General features: G+C 56.3%; 1 protein-coding gene across 3 annotated transcripts in view; it reads right to left on the bottom strand.

Annotated features, from left to right (window-relative positions):
- The window catches only part of KIAA0930 (KIAA0930 ortholog), a 33,667-nt gene extending 15,397 nt beyond the window's left edge, over positions 1-18,270 (bottom strand). For 2 of the 3 annotated variants that reach the window (XM_036759166.1, XM_036759165.1), the window contains exon 1: positions 17,979-18,055. In XM_036759166.1, the coding sequence (XP_036615061.1) occupies positions 17,979-18,042 (64 nt within the window). In that variant the 5' untranslated portion in view covers positions 18,043-18,055. Of the gene's footprint in view, positions 1-17,978 lie in introns of all 3 variants that reach the window. The other variant, XM_036759163.1, reaches the window with a different exon arrangement.
- Between the last annotated feature and the right edge of the window lie 309 nt (positions 18,271-18,579).

Raw genomic sequence — 18,579 nt, 5'->3', positions numbered from 1 at the left:
CTGTGCCGTCCATCCCCAGTGGGCACCTGAGGTTTGGGAACCTGTTTTTTTTCCTGGCAGGAATTAGTCTTGTGTTTCTTCTGTGTCTCCCAAAAGAAGAGAACTGCTGGAGGGGGAGGCCTGCTGTACTGGGGTCTTCATAGCCTAGGTGCCTAGCAGATTCTCCTAGACCCAGCACACTGTCCGTACTTGCTAACTGTTCTACGTCCAAGACGGTCTCTGTTCAGAAGCTCCTTAGTGCTCTGACGACCCATAAGACCCTGAGGGATGCCCCTAACGAGCTTGGCTCGGGGACACAGCTCAACACCGATGCAATCCTCTGGGAAACTATTGTACTGTGCCTGATTCCTAGAGAGAGGACACAGCCAGCAGTGGAAGGCTTCAGGTTGAGCTCAGATCCACTTGTCACAGCTCAGAACAAGACTGGGCTCCCCGGGCTCCTGCACAGAATCATGGGAACTCCCCACTGAAGGGCTCCCACGTTCAAGCTCCTTATCTATGACCGGCAGCACAAATTACACCACTTGAGACCCCTGAATAAATCAGTAGTTGGACATAGGAGAAGTTGTCAGCCTCATCCCCCTAGAAGCAATCTTAGGGAGGTCTCGCTGATATCACCTTACCCTCACTACTTTCCTCCAGTCTCTGTAAGGCCACATCTAAGCATGTATTCTGCCTCTTCCCATCTTCTCCACCAAATGACATCCTCAATCATCCCCTCTGTCTTCAAACCCCGCCAGATTTCCCCCATTGTTAAAAAACTTCCCCTGGACCCAACAGCCTCTTCTCAAGCCCTTTCTCAGCCCAGGGAAAGGCTCCAAGCACTTGGACATTTCCTGCACTCTGCTGCTGCCAAGGGAGCCCGGGTCACTCCGTGGAGCTCCTCTGGTGAGCTTTAGAAGCCGCCACAGCCTGGCTCCAGAACCAGTGGATACTCCTCCACTCTGCAGAGTGGACACTGCATAAGCTGGCGCATCTCCCACCCCCAAACCTTTACACAGGCTGTGTCCATTTCCCTTCTTGCCCCCGCCTCAGAGCCTGTCATACTTTAAATGCAACCCAAGCACCCCCTTCTCCATGAAGCCATTGCCGCTGCTGGTGACCTCAGAGGATGTGGGTTCAGATCCGGCTCTGCTCCTCACTACCATGATCACCCTGGCCGAGTCACTGGGCCTCTATTTCCTTCTCTGTGAAATGAGGGGTAGACGGAGCAGCCTCTGAAGTTCCTTCCAGCTCCAGGGCCCCTGAACTCAGCACCCCGATCTTTTGCCCCTGTAAGTTTGCACACACAGTTCCCTGGATATAGAGGTTCCTCCTTTCCAGGGCCTCGAATCCTTCCCTTCCTCCAAGGTGGAGCTCAGGTTCCCCTCCCCCACCCCCAGCACAGTGCTAGGCACACAGAAGGCATGTCACAAAAAAGGGAGCTGTGAGGACTTCTTGGCAGGGAGACCAAAGGGCCTGCCAGCCCCTGTCCCACTCCCTTCTGGGCTTGGGGAACCCAGATTAGCCAGAAGCCCCACCCTTGCCCTCAGGGATGAAGGCAAGGCCACCTGTCAAGGACATACGGGACCTGAGCTGCCCTGGGCCCTCTCAAACCTGAAGAACTCAAGGACAGGGTTGGAAAAAGTAGTTCCCACACATGCTGGGCCACTGGGACCCTGGAACTAAATGGCTCTCTGTCTTCCCTGAATGGTGCCTTTGATCGCTGCCCTGGCAGGAGCCCCCTGGAGAACAAAGAGGCCATTTGCCAGGACACAAGGGCACTCGCTCTGCCTGAGTCCCTAGACAACCCTACCAGGGCCTGGGCTAACGCTCAAATCAAGCGGAGGGAAAGGGGGACCCAGTCCCAAGTCCCTTCCAGTCAGGTACTGTTCCCCAGTTCTTGAAGGGCAGAGTTTCCTTGTGGAAAGGCTGTAATGGAGGAAGCCTGGTAGCCCAGCAGGCAGCCCCCTGACTCAGAATCTTATCATTACCATGATTATCACGGGTGTTGGGCCCCCCATGGAGGACTCTCCTTCTACTGACGGGGTACAGGCCCTGGAAACCTCAGACGTCTGCCTGAGGCATTGAACCTTCCCAGCTAGAGACTTGATCAAGTGGTAAAATTTAAGGAGAGTTTAAGGTAGGGTTTCCAGGGCCTGTACCCCATCACTACCACTGTGGGCTGTGAAGCATCACCTCAGAGAGCTGCCTACCTGGGCTCCCAAGGGGCAAAGGGACTGACCAAGGCAGCTTTTCCAGCCACCACGCAAAGGCTGCCTGATGATTGCTCTTATACACAGTCAGTGGTTCTATCAGCCTGACCTTACAGCCTGGCAGCCACCAGCAGCCCCCATCAGCTCTCAGCAGCTTCCATCAGCCTCCATCAGCCCCCATCAGCTCCCATCAGCTCCCATCAGCTCTCAGCAGCTTCCATCAGCTGCCAGTAGCCCCCATCAGCTCTCAGCAGCTGCCATCAGCTACCATCAGTCCCCACCAGCTCTCAGCAGCTTCCGTCAGCATCCATCAGCCCCTATCAGCTCTCAGCAGCTTCCATCAGCTGCCAGCAGCCCCCATCAGCTCTCAGCAGCCACCAGCAGCCTCCATCAGCTCTCAGCAGCTTCCATCAGCCCCCATCAGCTCTCAACAGCCACCAGCAGCCCCCATCAGCCCCCATGAGCTCTCAGCAGCTTCCATCAGCCTTCATCAGCTCTCAGCAGCTGAGCATTGCCTGCAGCTGGAGTCAGGGCAGTCCTATCCGGATTCCACCACTTGAGGACTGGCAGACCCAGGCCAGGGGCTTTCCCTCTTTGGGCCTGTTTCCTCCTCTGTACAATGAAGGGGGCTAGGCTGGAGGGCGTCTGAGGTCTCCTCCAGTTCTAGGAAGCTGTGGAAGCTGAAGTGTTTCACCTCCACAAAGTGAGGGGGTGGGATCAGATGGACCTTAGGGTACAAGCCTCTCATTCTACAGAGAGTGAAACAGGTTCAGAGGCCAAGTGCCTCCTCTTCTGACCACACACTGCCTGAAGGAATAAGACTCAGCCCCTAATGAGTATGGCTGTCCTGACCCCTCCCCCAGGACTCCCCCAGCCAAGCAGACAGTGCCACGAAGTGGGAGGCCTGGACCAACTTCAGTGTTCTTTGGGGCGTTCCTCTCTATTCTCCCCCAAGGAACACACACACACACACACACACACACACACACACACACACAGCCCCAGCATGGTGTGGAATCCACACACACACACGCGCACGCTCACACATGCACAAATGAAACACACACACACACACCATGGCAAGTGAGGTCAGCAGAGGCCGATCCTCCAAAGCCCAGAGGGCGTTTCCGGGTCCTCTGAGGGTCAGCTGAGCCTCACAACAACCCCAAGACACAGCAAGCAATTCAGGAAGCCTCATTTTACAGAAGAAGGGATGGAGGCTAGAAGAAATCCACCCAGCACTGGGCCTGGTCACTTGGGATACAAAGAGGCAAAATGACCAGAGGGCCTGGTCTCAGGGAGCTCATGAACAGAGCAGGGGATGAAGAAAGAGGAAGTGAGCAGTAACTGGGCAAAGCAGAACTCCTTGGGGCTCTGTGGGATTGAAGGAGGGCCCGGGAGCCTTCCTCAGGGAGGCAGCATTCATGGCCTCAGCTGGGTGCTGATTGGGGTTAGAGGGGGGTGTCTGCTCCAGGCCCTGCCTCTGAGACCCTTACAAGGCTGGATAAGAATAGAAGGAAAGGCGACTGACTACAGGCATACCCCAAGATGTGGGTTTAATTCCTGAACACTGCAAGAAAGAGAGTCACAATTTTTGGCTTCCCAGTGCACACCCAAGTTATGTTTACACTACACTGGTCTGTCAAGTGGGTAAGAGGATTATGTCTAAAAACAAGGTGTGTGCCTTAATTAAAAATGCTTTATTGCTTAAAAAACAGACTAACCATCCCCCAAGCCCTCGGCAAGTGGTCATTCCTTTGCTGGTGGAAGGTCTCGCCTCCATGTGGATGGCTGCTGAAGCAATTTCTTAAATTGGGTCAATAGAGCAGCTGGCCCCATCCATGGACTCTTCCTTTCACTTGAACACTTAGAGGCCTAATTCAGCATTGTCGTGTCTCAGGGAACAAAGACTTCGGAGAAGAGGCCACAGTGGAGCAGTCCAAACACACGCTATGTTTGATGAAGTTCACCATCTTCTATGGGCGGGGTCTATGGCCCCCCAAGCAATCACAGGAAGTCACATAAACTCGATCTCAGATCACCACCACAGATATGCTGATAGTAACGACAAAGTCTGAAATGCCATGAGAATTACCAGATGTGACAGAGACACGACGTTGGAAAAATCGCCCTGACAGACTTGCTGCCACAGGGTGGCCACACACCTTCGATCGGTAAAAGCGAAGCATCTGTGAGGCACAATAAAACAAGGTCTCCTGCAAGGGTAGGTTAGTCTCTGAAGGGCCTTGAACGCCAGGGTCAGGAGTTTAGTGTTGACCCTGAAGAAAAGAGGGGGCCCCTAAAGAGTTTCAACTGGGAGAGCAGCCAGGAAGAAAGTGCCTTGGGAGGTAACTCATAATCCCATTAAGATCTTAGACTACAAAAACTTTAGTTTTAAAGGAGGGGCAGGCAGCGGCTGGGAATTCCGTAGGGAATTCCGTAGTCAGTACCGCTGAGACCACCTGTGGTGCCTGAGCTCAGTCCCTAGAGCCTCATTTTAGGAGGGGCAGATGGTCCTCCCGGCAACCAGAGGAAGGAGAGCCGGGCATCCCCTCAGAACAGTAGGCAAGCTTCTCCAGGAGAGGGAAAGGCATCTTCAAATACTGCAGGGCAATCATGGGTTAGCTTTGTTCTGCTTGGCCCCAGCGGCCAGAACTGGCAGGGAGCAGGGAGAAGCTACAGAGACCAATTGAGACTTAATGTGAGGAGAGACTTCCTAAGAATCCCCTCTTCTCCAAGGGTGAGCTGGACCAGCCCTAAAGCTGGGGGGATCCCCCTCATCAGGAAGGCTTCAGAGTGGCCTGTAGTCCTAGGGCAGTTGGCCTAGAGGCCTTTAATGACCCCAATCCCAGCTCAAGGGAGTCTGTCTATAAAGGGAGATTGTCACAGCACCCCCCCACCCCAGCAGCCTGTCAGGTCTCCTAGAGACAACTGAGGGTAAAAGCCAATCCCTTTATAATCTTCAGATGCTTGTGTGCGTGGGCTCGAGCGTGCGCGTGCGCGCGCACACACACAAAATGGGGCTAATCAGGCTCAGCTATTCCCTTCTGTAACCCAGCGTTGTAACTGCTGCCTACAGGGGCACGGCACATGCCAGAAGAGCCAACAGGCAGCCCAGGCCCTGGGCAGCCAGGGAGGCCAGGGCCATGATGCCCTGGGACTCATGGGTGCCAGCCCTTCCTTAAAACAGACTTGGGTTTGTAAGAATCTAGGGGACAGAACCAGGACCGAAGCAAGAGGTAAGAGGCAGGTGGTGACTTAGCAGAGGTCAAGGAGAGGACTGCTCAGGCATGGGGGCACTAGACAACCTCTCAGGATATGGGAATGGTGAGAGTGGACAGTCAAGTGGCCTTCTCAGGAGGTGGTGAGCTCCCTGTCACTGGAGGTCTCCAAGCATAGGCTCAAAACGGCCATCCCTCTGGGACGTTGGAGGAAAGAATTCCTGTTTCAGCCAGAGTTGTCCAGGGGTGGAAATGAGGGCCAGAGAGAAGGAGGAACTCACAAAGTCACCAAGAGCCAGAATTCGAACCCGGCCCCAAGGCTGGGTCAGTGCCATACTCACTGCCTCCCCTGCCTGCCCAGGACATCAGCACTTCTGGTTATCAGAACTAGAAAGCCCTCCAGGGAGGCTGCAGCCAAAGCAGGCACACAGGGATCCACACCCCCCCCCCCAACCCTCCCTCAGGGACCAGAAAGACTGTTGTACTATCGGACAGCCAGAGAGGGGATGATGGAACAGCTTTGACAAGATCATCCAATCAGTGAGGAACAAGGCTGAGCCTTAAAGCTGAGTCTCCAGGCTCCCAGACAAGGGTCTTCCTGCCTCCCTTCTGAAAGTAGCAAGCTGGAGCCAGGGTGGTCCTCCCAGCACCACTGGCCCCCACCCCCCTAGCCAAGGTGATCCTTCCAGCACCATCCTCCCTCCCCCAACCCCTACACTGAGGCTGGGGACAAAGGTCAGGTGACCTTCTCCCCCTGGGGCCCTGAGAAGACCATCCCATCTCCAGTCCCTGGAATCCTCCCACAAGCACTGCTGAGTCAAACTCATCATAACCAAGGGACCAGGAGTCAGGAGACCTGGATCCCCATATGACCTGGGGTGACTCTCCAAGCCTCAGCTTTCAACTCAGTAAAATGAGGACACTCCCATTTACCCTCCCCATCTCACTCGGCTGCTTTAAAGGGGAGCCAATCTTCTGATCTCAATGTAGAGATGGAAGGAACAGGGTGGGAGGGGGAGACATGGTATGTCTTATCCTAGGAGAGATGGACTGGAGAGATTAGGGAGGGGCCTCAGAGGCCACCTAGTCCAGCTCCTTCAATACACAGATTTGAGGAAAATGGGCCAGGATTCAAGCTGAGTGCTTCTCCCTCCCAATCCAGGCCAGTCACGCACTGGACAGAAAACAGAAGCTGCCTGCTCCTGAGGGGCTCCCAGCCCCAAGCAGTTTCTTCTTCCCAACAGCCTATGATGCAGGTGCAAAGCTCGGTGTTCTCTTTCCCAGAGGAGAAAACTGAACAAGTCAGCCTGTGAGGCAATGGCAAGGCTGGAGACTGGCACCCAGGTGGCCTTCCTTCCAGGCACCACCAGCTTTCAGTCTGGCTGGGGAAGTGAGGTGGAACGACCAGGGAGAAGCAAGCATAGGAACTGCTGCTGCAAGGGGGGAGAGGAAGGACAGGGTGGCCATAGCAAGGGGAAAAGAGGAAAGCCAAGAACCGGGCCTCGATGAGTAGACAGAATTTGGCCTGCTGGGCCCTTCTGAAGACTGCTCTGGAGCTCATGTGATAGAGAAGGTCCTCCTGAGGGCAATATATTCAGTCAGAAAGCTGAGAACGGAAGGAGCTGCAGCAGGACACCAGCAGGCAAAGGGAACTAGCATCTCACTGAGGCCAGCACTGCCCTGCCCAAAATCTCTTAGAGCAGAGATGGGGCAGGTGAAACAAGAATCATCCAGCGTGGGAGGAGGCCAAGAAATCTTGAGCCAGAAAATGAGTGATAGGGGAAGAGGAGGCAAAGGGACAATGAGCAAAGATCTCTGGAGGAAGGAAATTGAGTTCAAGACCTTAAACATAAACAGATAAAGTGACAGGTAAGATATTAGTGACCAAAAGGACCAAAGTCTCCAAGTGAGCCTAAACAACTCTGAACGGATACTGTAGGAAAAGGGAAGACGAATCAACACTCATGAGTCAGAGGACCCTGTGGATTCCCAAGGGAGCATGTTCAAAACTGCTTAAAGACAGAAATGAGAATTTACGGCCTACACAGGAGAAATAAATGGCAGAACAGAAAAACTTGAATCCATGGTGGCAAACCTCGCTCAAGAAACAAAAGAGAAAACAACTGACTGGAAATACAGAAGTAAAGGACAATCTGGAAGAAGAGGAGAAAACACAATAATATTAAAAGAAAAGATTATTTCCACACAAGCAAAACATGTTTATTTCGGAGACAGGATGCAGAGACTTAAAGATCATAGGTTTCCCAAAAGGCCCCAGAACACCAGAATGCAAGAAATTACACAAGAAAACTGCCCAGAGCTTCTAAAGCACCAATGTAAAGAATACAAAGATTGCCCTCAGATAAGCCCGCAGACTGAAGGAGAGAATTACGCAATGACCACAACGACGGAAACGAAATCAACTTTGAAAGACCTCAGAACTCTGACTAAAGCCACTAGGGCTACGTGATGGTCAGCTTCTCCTTGGTGGAATACAGGTGCACAGAGACAGACACGAGCTGTCAGACATGTACACAGTATGGATTTCCTCTGCTTGACTCTGTTTCCTGGCTGCAAGGAAGGGGAGGGAGAACCAACAGCCAGTCAAGAGAGCATCACTGAAACTTCCAAAAATAGAGAGAGGGGAAGCCCAGGAAGGGACACTGGCAGGCAGACAATTTTGTTAGTACTACCAGGTTAAATTTAATACATGCTCGTTGAAAAACAAACTGTCCCTGACATGAGTTCACAGCTCCATTTACAATGTTCTGTTTTCTTTTCATTTTGAAATGTTCAAGGTTGTTCAAATTTGTTAAGTTCATAATTTTAAAAGGATATTTTTCAAAGTTGAGTAGAAATCTGCCTCCCTGTGCTAGCCACCTATAGTGCCTGACTCTGCCCTCTGGGGCCAGGCAGAATGAGGTCCATCCATCAGCCCCAGGCTAGCCCTGTGAATGCAGGCAATGGCCAGCTAGAAATGTCTGTTCTGAGCCTGGTCCTGCAGTTCAGGCCAACCTCCCTATGCCCCCACCCCAAACTATCCTCTCCTAAGAGAAGCCAGGCAGACGGGGCTGCCCCTAAAGCTGGGGGACTGGCCTTTGTACCTTGACTCCTGTGTGACTCTAGCCAAATGGCTTCTCGATCTAGACCTCCTTCTCATCTGTGAAATGGGGAGAATGATCTCTGCAGCACTTGGGGGGCAGGGGGGACCAAAGGTCCTTAAGCCTTCAAGCATCAGAGCCTGAAATGACTCAGTCTCATGGGAAGCTCCCCCAAGGTAAGGAAGGTATGAGCTCCTTAACAACCTGTGGTCTCAGAGAAGGAGCGACCTGGAGCCCACGGGCCGCAACTGCTCCAGAGGCAGGAGTGCAGCTGGGGCTTCCTAACTCCACGGTCTGTTCCCCAGCCAATGGGCAACACTGCCTCCCACAGAATCATCTGACTCCTCACTTTACAGAAGGGGAAACTGAGGCAAACTTGGGCAAGTGCCCAAGGTGACAGGGGAGGCAGGCCCCCCACTTCCCAAATCAGGGTTTTCTGGTGAGTCTATCACTAGTGGCTCTTATCAGAGCTCCTTCCTGGAGGATTTGCCCTGGTGGACCAGAAAGCCTCACTGGCTCTAGGCAGAGGACTCGGGTTCAAATCCCACTTCTGACACTGAAGTGACCTCCTCAGGCCAGTCCCTTCCCCTCCCTGGACTGCAGGGTCCTCCTCTGTGAAATGAGTGAGACTTAAGACCTCCCAGCTCCAAACTGCCGGGCTGAGAAGATGAGGAAGCGACAGTTCAAGGATGCTGCTCCAATAAGAGGCAGCAGTTGACAAGACCCAGATTCAAATCCTGTCTCTGCTGCTCACTGGCTATGTGACCCTAGGTAAGTCATTGTCTTTCGCTGAGACTCAGCTTCCTCATGTGTAAAATGAAGATCCCAGAACCTGTTGAATGTTCCTCCCAGAGCTGTTCAGAGGCTTCGGCGAGGTCGGTCACGTATGGAAAATGTGTGAAGGCTGTGAGGCGCGATGGGTAAGGAAGGGCCTGGGAGCGCAGACCTCACTGCTTTACCAAGCCATGATCATCAAAGCACTTAGAGGAGCTGATTGGTGGAAGCGATCCTAGGGATATGATATACAGGGGCAAACAAGCACCGCAACCGAGCCTTGAGTCAAACCCAACTGGGCGAAGAACTCAGCGTCTGACAAAACCCCTGAGGAAACTGGCCAGAACTAGGCCAAAACCCACATCGCCCACTGGACTCAGACCATGGTTCTGTTCTAAACACTCATGGAGTGGGGAAGAAACTACCACCAACCCGTGAATAAAGCAGAGAGAAGTTCACAGGAGGGAAACGGATCATTTTGATCATATAAAATTAAAACGTTTTTGCACCAACAAAACCAACGCGGCTAAAATTAGAAGGAATAAACAGGGAATAGACTCCAGCTTATTGTAAGAGCCATTCTCCAATTAACAAGTGCTCAAAGGCTATGAACAGGCACTTTTAAAGGAATAAACCCAAGCTCCCAATGGCCAAATGAAAAAAGAGGCTCTAAATCATTAACAGTTAAAACAATTCTGAGGTTCCACCTCATACCCACCAGATAGGCTAAGTTGACAACGTGGCAAATGACAAACGGGGGGACTGTGGGAAACCAGGCACATTGACGCATCCTCGGCAGAGCTGCGAACTGGGCCAGGTATTCTGGAAAGGCGCTTGGAGCTGGGCCCCAAAAGCTGTCAAACCATGGCCCAGCCGTACTGCTACTGGTCTATACCCCCAGGGGCATCACAGAAAGGGGGAAAGGGCCTGTATTTGCAAAGATACTGATAACAGCTTGTTTTGTAGGGTGCCAAATGACAGGATGTCCAAAAATTGGGCAATGGCATGAAGGTGATGGGATACTAGAAACATTGCAGGGGGCAGTTTCAGAGAATCCTGGGAAGACTTATGCAAACTGATGCAGAGGAAGCAGAGCCAGAACAAGAAGAGAAACAATTAGGAATTCCACCATGGTGACCAAGAGAATTCCAGAGGACTCAACAGGAACCCTGCTGCCAGTCCCCAGAGGGCAGGGAAGGACTCCTTTTGGACACAGCCATGATGGGAGTTTGTTTGGCTAACTCTACACATCTGGACCAGAGGCTGAGGAGGTGAGGGGGAGAGAATGCAGATTTAAAAATAAAATTAATTTTTGAAAAAACCCTCTAAAGCGAGGGCTACAGAAACACCCGCCGTCATGAAGGAGGGAATCACAGGTCCCTGGGAGCAGTAAGTGATAAACTCAGCCCAGAGCAAGCTGCATTCCAAAGCAGGAACCTCCTCCTTCTGGCCCTGGGGGGAGGGGGGTGGGACAAAGAGGCCAAGGAACTGAAAACTCTGAGTCATGGCCACCCATCCCACTTCCTGCACCTCTGCAACTGGAGGAAGTCAGGGGGCTTCCCAGGCAAGCCCCTCTGAAGAAGGTTCACACTCACGTCCTCCTCCATCAGAGCCAGGATGGGAAGGAATCTCAGGGAACATCCCTGCCCAACCTCATTTTACAGAGAAGGAAACTGAGGTACACAGGTGAGATCACTTGCCCAAGGCCAACCACCCAGCAAGTAATGGAGGAAGGATTTGCACCCAAGCCAGCCTGCACAGCCAGGGTTCCTCCTGAGCTACCATAGCTGAAAAGTTCATCCCTGGGGGACCACTCTGCGGCACTGAGTCCCTCCCCACCAGGCCCAGCGGGTCCTTCCCTTCCCCAAAGCAACACAGACTCATCGAGGCCTTCATGGACCCCCTAGAGCTTGGGCCCCACTAGCAGAATCTTCCAGAGCCAGGGTCCTTCCCCTCTACTCCATGAAGTAGGATCAAGACACACATGAGTGGAAGGACAGTCATGCCTTGATGATTCTACCGGTTTAGGGAACTCCCAGAGAGAGGAAGCCCCCTCAGACGTTGCAGCTGCAGCTCGGACAGCATTTTCCATTTTCCATTTTCCAAGATGGAACCTGAGAAGCCCAGACAAGTGAAGCAAGTTCACCCCAGGCCACAGGCTGCCACCTAGTCATTCAAACTCTCCTGGCTTCAGCCTCCCAGCAGGGCAGCTGTTGGCCACCCCTCAGGAGGGGAGGAAGGGAGCAGAAGGGGCCTGGCTGCCGAGGAAGAAAGGAAAGAGATGAGGCTTCCCCCATACCCCCAGAGGGCTTTGTAGCCTAGTGGAAAGGGCCTGGTCAGGAAAAAGCCCACCTGGTCAGCAGTGAGTGCTGACAGCTGTGTGATGCCTGGCTGGGCCTCAGGGCCCACCTACTGAATGAGGGAAAGGGACTGGGCCAGGGCTCCCAACTGGGGGCTGGCAAACCATTACTGTTCTCTTTAATACACCGTTAACCATATTTCAACGGAGCTGGTTTCCTGTGTAGCTTTATTTCAAGCATATAAAAACAAAGATTCGGAGAAGTGCAGGGTCCCAGGCGTCACAGCCAAGATGCATTAAGGGCCACCTAGGCCAGGTTACTCGGCCTGGCCCGCACCAGCGCCAGGTTACAGGGCCCAGATTGTTTCTAAGGCAGGCCCAGCTCTGAATTCTCTGTCCTAAGGGCCCTCCCAGCTTGCCCGTCACCCCCCCAGCCACCATTTGCCATTTTATGGGGAAAACAGATTTGTGCAGCAGAGAAAACCAAACCCCTTCAGGCTTTTAATGAGAGTGCCTGGTTCTCTCTGTTCCCCGAGCTAGGGGCTGAGCCCAATGGGATCCAGTGGCCGCCTGCCTGGCAGTCTGGGCCAGAGCTTCCAGCCCTTCAACCCAGAGCCGGGCGCCCTCAGCATCCAGCCCTCCAAGGAGCTTATTCATTGGAGGCCGGATTTATCAGGTGCTCAGGTGGAGGGGCAGGCATGGGGGGGTGGGGTGCGGGGTGCCGAAGTTGGCCTCAGGAGTATGACTTGACTAAGGTCACACAGCAAGTTAATAATAAAACCAAGACTTGAATTCAGTTCTTCAGCCTGTCTAACTGAAGCTGCCAGGGGCCTTGACAGGAGCTGGCATGAGCCCCCACTTCCCAGGCTCCTGTACCTGAAGACAGGCTGGGACCACGGGCTCCCACGCCCCCTCCTCTGAGACCACCAGGCTTGCTCCCAGCCCAGGACCCATAACCATCATCTGCAAAGGCGCCACCGTTGCGACCCTGTCCTTGCCATGGCCGCCACCACCCACTGCTGCCCGACTTCCTCTGCAGGTGCCACAGACTGACCCCAGCTTCCCCGCTGCCACAGGTCCTGAAGCCCCTGCACAGGAAGTAACTGCCACAGAATCACTGGGCTTAGGGCATTGCCCTGTGCCTGAAGCAGCTACAGCATCCTGTCCTGGGAGCCTCCTGGCGCTGCTGTCGGCGCCCCTCCCCGCTTAGAACGGGAGCCCCTGGAGGCAGAGCCTGAAGCACTCTGCTTGGCACACAGTCAGTCGGCACTTAACGCTTTCTCATTCGTGACTTCTGACTCCATAGCACCACCCATCAGCCCCCTTAGGTAAGGCAGAACCAAGGAAATAGGGAAGTGGGGGGCAGGGGAGGGGAGGATGGAGAAAAATCCCAGGTCTTGAAGTTTGAACCTGAGGAAGTAAGAGACCAAGCCCCAGGGGAGGGGACGTCTCTAGCTCTGCTCAGAGTCAAGGGACCCACAGGACAATTCATGCCTCAGCTCAGAGGGGAGTCGCCCACCTGTCATGCTCCCTGCAAGGCAGGCCACCAGGGAGTGGGGGACTGGAAGGGACCCTAGGAAACAAATCCCAGCTCAGACAAAGACCAGAGGGGAGCTGTGGGAGGTTCAGTGGCTGAGGGCCAGGCCCAGCTTCAGCCCCGACACTCTGCACAAATACAGACAAATTAGTCTGGGACTCAGTTTCTCCATCTGTCTAAGAGGGATCATCGCCATGAGTGCTGAGTCATTAGCTTTGATGACAGAAATAATGGGAAGACACTTGGGAAGGGGTTGGTATGGTCTGGACTTGGGATTTCATTCCTGGTCAGAACCTGCCCCTGAGGAGGTGCCCAGGCCAGCACGGCGCTTCTTCTGCCCTGTCGCCGAGGCCTTTTGCTACCCTCCCTTTCAGCTCCCTCTCACACCCTTGCTCTCTGGAGGTCAGCCCTTTCCCACTCTCTGCTCCAGCTCTTGGCACAGGCTGGCCCATAATAAGGACTTAACCAAGGCTTTGTCTAGCTAACCATCTCTCACAGGTGTGGGCAGCTCCGGATGTCAGAACCCCCTCTGCCAACACAGACTGGCACCTCCCCGGTAACATCTGAGAGAGCTCCCTGGGGCACCACCAGTTAAGTGCCCTGTCCCAGATCCCATCGACAGGAAGCACCATGGCAGAGGCAGGCCTCCAACCTAGATCTCCTTGCTCCAAGGCAGACCTTCTATCCCCTGGTTCCACTGCCACCTTCTACTCTAAAAGCAGGGGCTCTCCTCTGCAGACCAGGATGGCCCAGGAGCTCCAGGGAAGGTTCCCACTCTAGGCCCAGCTGCATCCTCCCCCTTCTGTGGCTAAACCACGGACGGAAGGCCTTGGCAATCCAAGCTGCCGCCACGGCCACTCCTCTTTCTCTTAGCCCTGAACAATCTGCTTCGGGTGCCATCGATCCACCCAAACTGCCCTCTCCAAAGTCGCCAAAGGCCTATTCTTGATCCTCACTGTCCTCGGTCACTCCCTCTCCTCCCTGTGCTCCCCTCATGCTCAGCTGGACCTCCTGGTTCTCCTCCTCCCCCTCTGTCCCCTCCTCGGTCTCAGGACTGACACCTCCAGGTCATGCCCTCTGACCTTAGCTGTCCTTCAGGGTATAGCCTGGGCCCTCTGCTCTTCTCTCTTCCCTTGGAGAGCTCACTAGGTCCCAATGACTGTGCTCAGCTTGCTATGCTGCCCCAGACTCTGCTGACCTCCGCTCTCTCATTTCGAACAGCCTTACCAGACGTCTCTGACCAGATGTCCACTAGGGTCCAAAAGAGAACTGATTCTCTTTGCCCTTAACCCCCCTTCCCTATAACCATGGAGCCCACCCCCCATCCTCTAGGTTCCCAGCCTAGTAGTCATCCTGGACTCCTCTCTCACCCTCCCCATGCCGTCTGGTGCCAACACTCCTCAACTTTACCTTCATGAATACACCCGCTTGTCTCCTGCCCCTGCCCCCACCCTCGGGCAGGCCCTCATGCCCTTGCTCCTAGATTACTTCAGTGGCTGCTGGGGGGTCTGCCTGCCTCAGTCTGTCCAGCCTATACTCAGCTATGCCCTCCTAAAGCACAGGTCTGCCATATCATGCCCCCCAGCCGATGTTCAGGAACTCCCTAGCACCTCTGGTTGGCCTTCAGAGCCCTCCATAACCTGCCCCTTCCACCTCTCCAGCCTTCTTACACCTGCCCTGTCCCACATCTCTTTTGTCCTGTGCCCCTGGCACCCTGACTGTTTCACCAACCAGAGCCTCCATCTCTGAGCTCTCAGCATTTTCCTGGCTGTCCCCCAGGCCTGGAACACTCTCCCTCCTCATCTCTGCCTCCTGCCTTGTCTGGTTCCCCCTGACATCCCCCCTGCAGAGGAAGACCCCTCCCAGCCCTCTTCATATCTCCATGGTTGTCTGCCCCCATCAGACTGGGAGTTCCTTGAGAGAAGGGCTTGTCTTTGGCCTTTCTTTGAAACTCCAGCACTTAGCAGAGCACCTGGCACACAGCAGGCATTTAATAAATGCCTGACAGGCTGAGTGAGAAGAGAGAGGGACGGCCACACCAGCTGCAGGAAAGACTGCTCGTCAAACACCTGTATTCAGGAAGTGCTGGTTGGGGGGAAGGCAGGCTCTAGGTTGGAAAGGAGCTGGCTGCTACTCCAGGGGGGCATCATCTCCACAGACACGGAGGCGTTAGACACAGGGGAGGGTGCTGGGCCAAAGAGAAAGAGGTCGGTTTTAGGCAGCAGAGGGTGTTTGGGAGGCCTATTTGCCTGGGGGTCAAGAGTCCAAAGGGTAGCTGGTCTTGCTGGACCAGAGCCCGAGCAGGGCTGGAGGGAGACATCTGAGAGAGAGTGACAGGGACAGGTAATGCAGTGGGGAGCACAGAGCGTGGCCCTGCTTGTGTCCAACTGATCACCTCATCTGGTCAGTGCCCCTCACTGGCTCACTACTGCCTTCCCCGACCCTGAACCCTGGCAGTCAAGGTCCGGCACAGAGAGACTCCAACCTAACTCTGAAGCCTCCTTTCCCACCAGGTCTTAGCAAAACAAGATTCACACCTGACCACATTCCCCACTGCCCCGCCTTTGCCCACATCCCGAGCCATGCCATCTGCTGAAATCCCCCCACCACATCCTCAGACCTCCCTCCCCGAGTGCCTTCTGGTAGACTGACTGGCCCACAAGCATTTAGGAAGTGTCTCCTAGGTGCCGGGCACTGGAAATTCAGAAATGAAGAGCCAGATAGCCCAGGCTGAGGAGCTTATTCTCCTAGGGCCAGGGGAGAGCGGTACTAGCACCTAGGACAGGGGCAGCTCTGGAGGCAAGATCTCCTAGGATTACATTCTGGGCCACAAGGGGTGCCTGGGGCAGTGGGGGCTGGGGCCAGCCAGCTCTCTGCTGTGGCCCAGCACCCTACCCTCTGCTCTAGGATGGGGCTCCACCCCCTGAATAATCCTGGGAGCTCTCATTTCTGTCCTATTCACTTCAAGGTTCTGGGACATTCTCCTCACACCCACCCTGCTTGGCTGAGGTACTGCCAGAAAGAAAAACTGACCTTTTTCCCAGAGAAACCAAGGCTCAGAGAGGAGGAAGGATTCCCCAGATACCAGAGCTAAGAGGCATGGTTAAGCCAGGGCTCAAATAATGTCAAATGGCTGTCTCTGTCCCTCGGGACAGGATGACTATGGGCTGCCCCACCCCCACCCCAGGCCAAGTGTCATTTGCTCAAGGGACAACAACATGGGGGAGTGGGGGGTGGGATCTAAGGGATTTCCTGGCTTTTCTGAGCACTGGGAAGGTTCTGAAAGCCTAGAACTCCTCCTGGCTGGGGCTCCCCGGGTTGCAAGAAAGGCCCCAGTGACCAACTCCAGCCTGATGTCTGTGATTCCCAGTAGGAGCTCTCATTTCCAGGCTTCCTGGGGCCTCTGTTCCTCACAACCCTTCCTTAGAAGGCAGGCAGTGCAAAAGCCCCAGGACCTCAGAGCTGGAAAGGGTCTCAGCCCAGTCAACCCAAGAGGCCATGGGCCCCCACCTCCAGGGCTCTAGTGAGGACTCTGGGGCTCAGACAAGACAAGACATTGATTTAACTTGAAAGGTCAGCTAGCCCATGCACCCATTTCACAGAGGAGGAAGCTGAAGGCCAAAGGAGGCCTGAGGTCATTCAGGCAGGCAGGAAGGGAGGAAGAGTTTGAACCCAGGGCCTCTGACTCCCAGCAGAGCCGGAGCTGAGATGCCAGCTTATGTTATCCATAAATCCCTTCCACTCCCCCCTACCAAATGCCAACTGGGGGACAGTCTAAGCCTGGCACAGAGGCTGAGCCTCCTCCCCCTCCCACTGGGAATAAGATGAAGTCATTCACCTGGGTGGGAGGGGGTGTCTGACTCACTGAGTGTCTGAGGAGGTGAGAGGCCGGGCTGGGGGTGGGGAGATTTCCCGCTTCTGCCCTCACCCCTCCCGGCACTTCATCCCCACCTCTAATCCCAAGGGCACCTGGAATAATGGGAGGAGGGCCGGCCACCTCTGCCCACCTGCCTGCTCGATGCCCCCCAGATACACCAGAAAGGTCGTTCCCTGGGCCTGGAGCCCGCACTCCCGCGGGCCTTGGAAGGGCCTCAGAGTGGGGTGGCCAGCAGAGTCCCCCAGGGACCACCCCACCCATCCCAGCGTCCCAGCCTCTGCAGCCCGACCCACTTCAGCCTGGGAGACAAAGGCAGCGAGCGAGCAGGGAGCCCCGGGAGCTGCCATCGGAGATCTCCAAGCACCCGGACCTGGGGGCGCTCTACTTGCACACCCAGCACCCCGACAGCTGGCCCCTTGAGGGCTACTCTCACCGCCCAGGCGCAGCGACTGGGGGCGGGGGGTGGGGGACGAAGAGAGGGAGTGGGCTTTAGGAGGCAGGCGGCACCCTCTCCCCCACCTCCGCCTCCTGCAGGGCTGGCTCACCTGCAGGCGGGCAACGCCAGTGCCCCCCGCCTCTCGAGCCCCCTTTCCGGTGCCCCCCGCCCCCCCTCCGCCGGTGCCCCCCGCCCCCCGTTCCCCCTCCGCCGGTGCCCCCCGCCCCCCGGGCCCCCTCCGCCGGTGCCCCCCGCCCCCCGGGCCCCTCCGCCGGTGCCCCCCGCCCCCCGGGCCCCCTCCGCCGGTGCCCCCAGCCCCCCGGGCCCCCTCCGCCGGTGCCCCCCGCCCCCCCGGCCCCCCATGCCGGTGCCCCCCGGGCCCCTCTGCCAGTGCCCCCCCCGACCCCCTCTGCCGGTGCCCCCGCCCCCCGGCCCCCTCTGCCGGTGCCCCCCGCCCCCCGGCCCCCATCCGCCGATGCCCCCGGGCCTGCCCTCCCTGATGCCCCCCGCTCCCCCGCCCCGTGCCCCCGGCCCTTACCGAGGCCGCTGATCTCCTGGCGGAGGCCGAGGCGCCTCCGCTCCTCTGCGATGGCCCGCAGCATCTGCTGCAGGGAGCGGTCGCCGCCAGCGCCGTCTCGAGCCCCGCCGGCCCCCGGCCCCGCCGCCGGCCCCTCCTCCTCCTCCTCGTGGCTGGGCTCAGCGGATCGGACCGGGCCGGGCGTCCGCGACGAGGCCATGGGCTCATCTCAGGCGCGGGCGCCCAGGAGGGGGGGCCCCTGGGGAGGGGGACCCGAGATTGGGGGGAGCCCCGGGAGCGCCGAGGGGGCAGGGGGGGCTCTGGGGCTCCTCCTTGGGGATTCGCGGCGTCCGGCGTCCGGCCCGGCTTGAGCCCGGCAGCAGCGGCGGCTGGACCGGCAGCGCCCCACTGAGGGGGAGGGGGAGGAGACTGGAGGGAGGAGAGGGGGAGGGGGAGCTTCCGCCGCCCCGCCCCTCGGGCTCCGCCCCGCCCCGCCCCAGTCCCTCCCCTCCCAAGCCCACTCTGCGCCTGCGTCGAGGGAAGAGGACTGGAACTGGACGGATGGCTGCCCCCCCAGTTTCGGTGGCGTGCCCCCCCCTCGTGCCGGTGCCCACGCGGTGCC

The sequence above is a fragment of the Trichosurus vulpecula genome, chromosome 5, assembly GCF_011100635.1.
Source record: "Trichosurus vulpecula isolate mTriVul1 chromosome 5, mTriVul1.pri, whole genome shotgun sequence".
Classification (NCBI taxonomy): domain Eukaryota; kingdom Metazoa; phylum Chordata; class Mammalia; order Diprotodontia; family Phalangeridae; genus Trichosurus; species Trichosurus vulpecula.
This window is presented reverse-complemented; position numbering and strand designations above follow the sequence as displayed.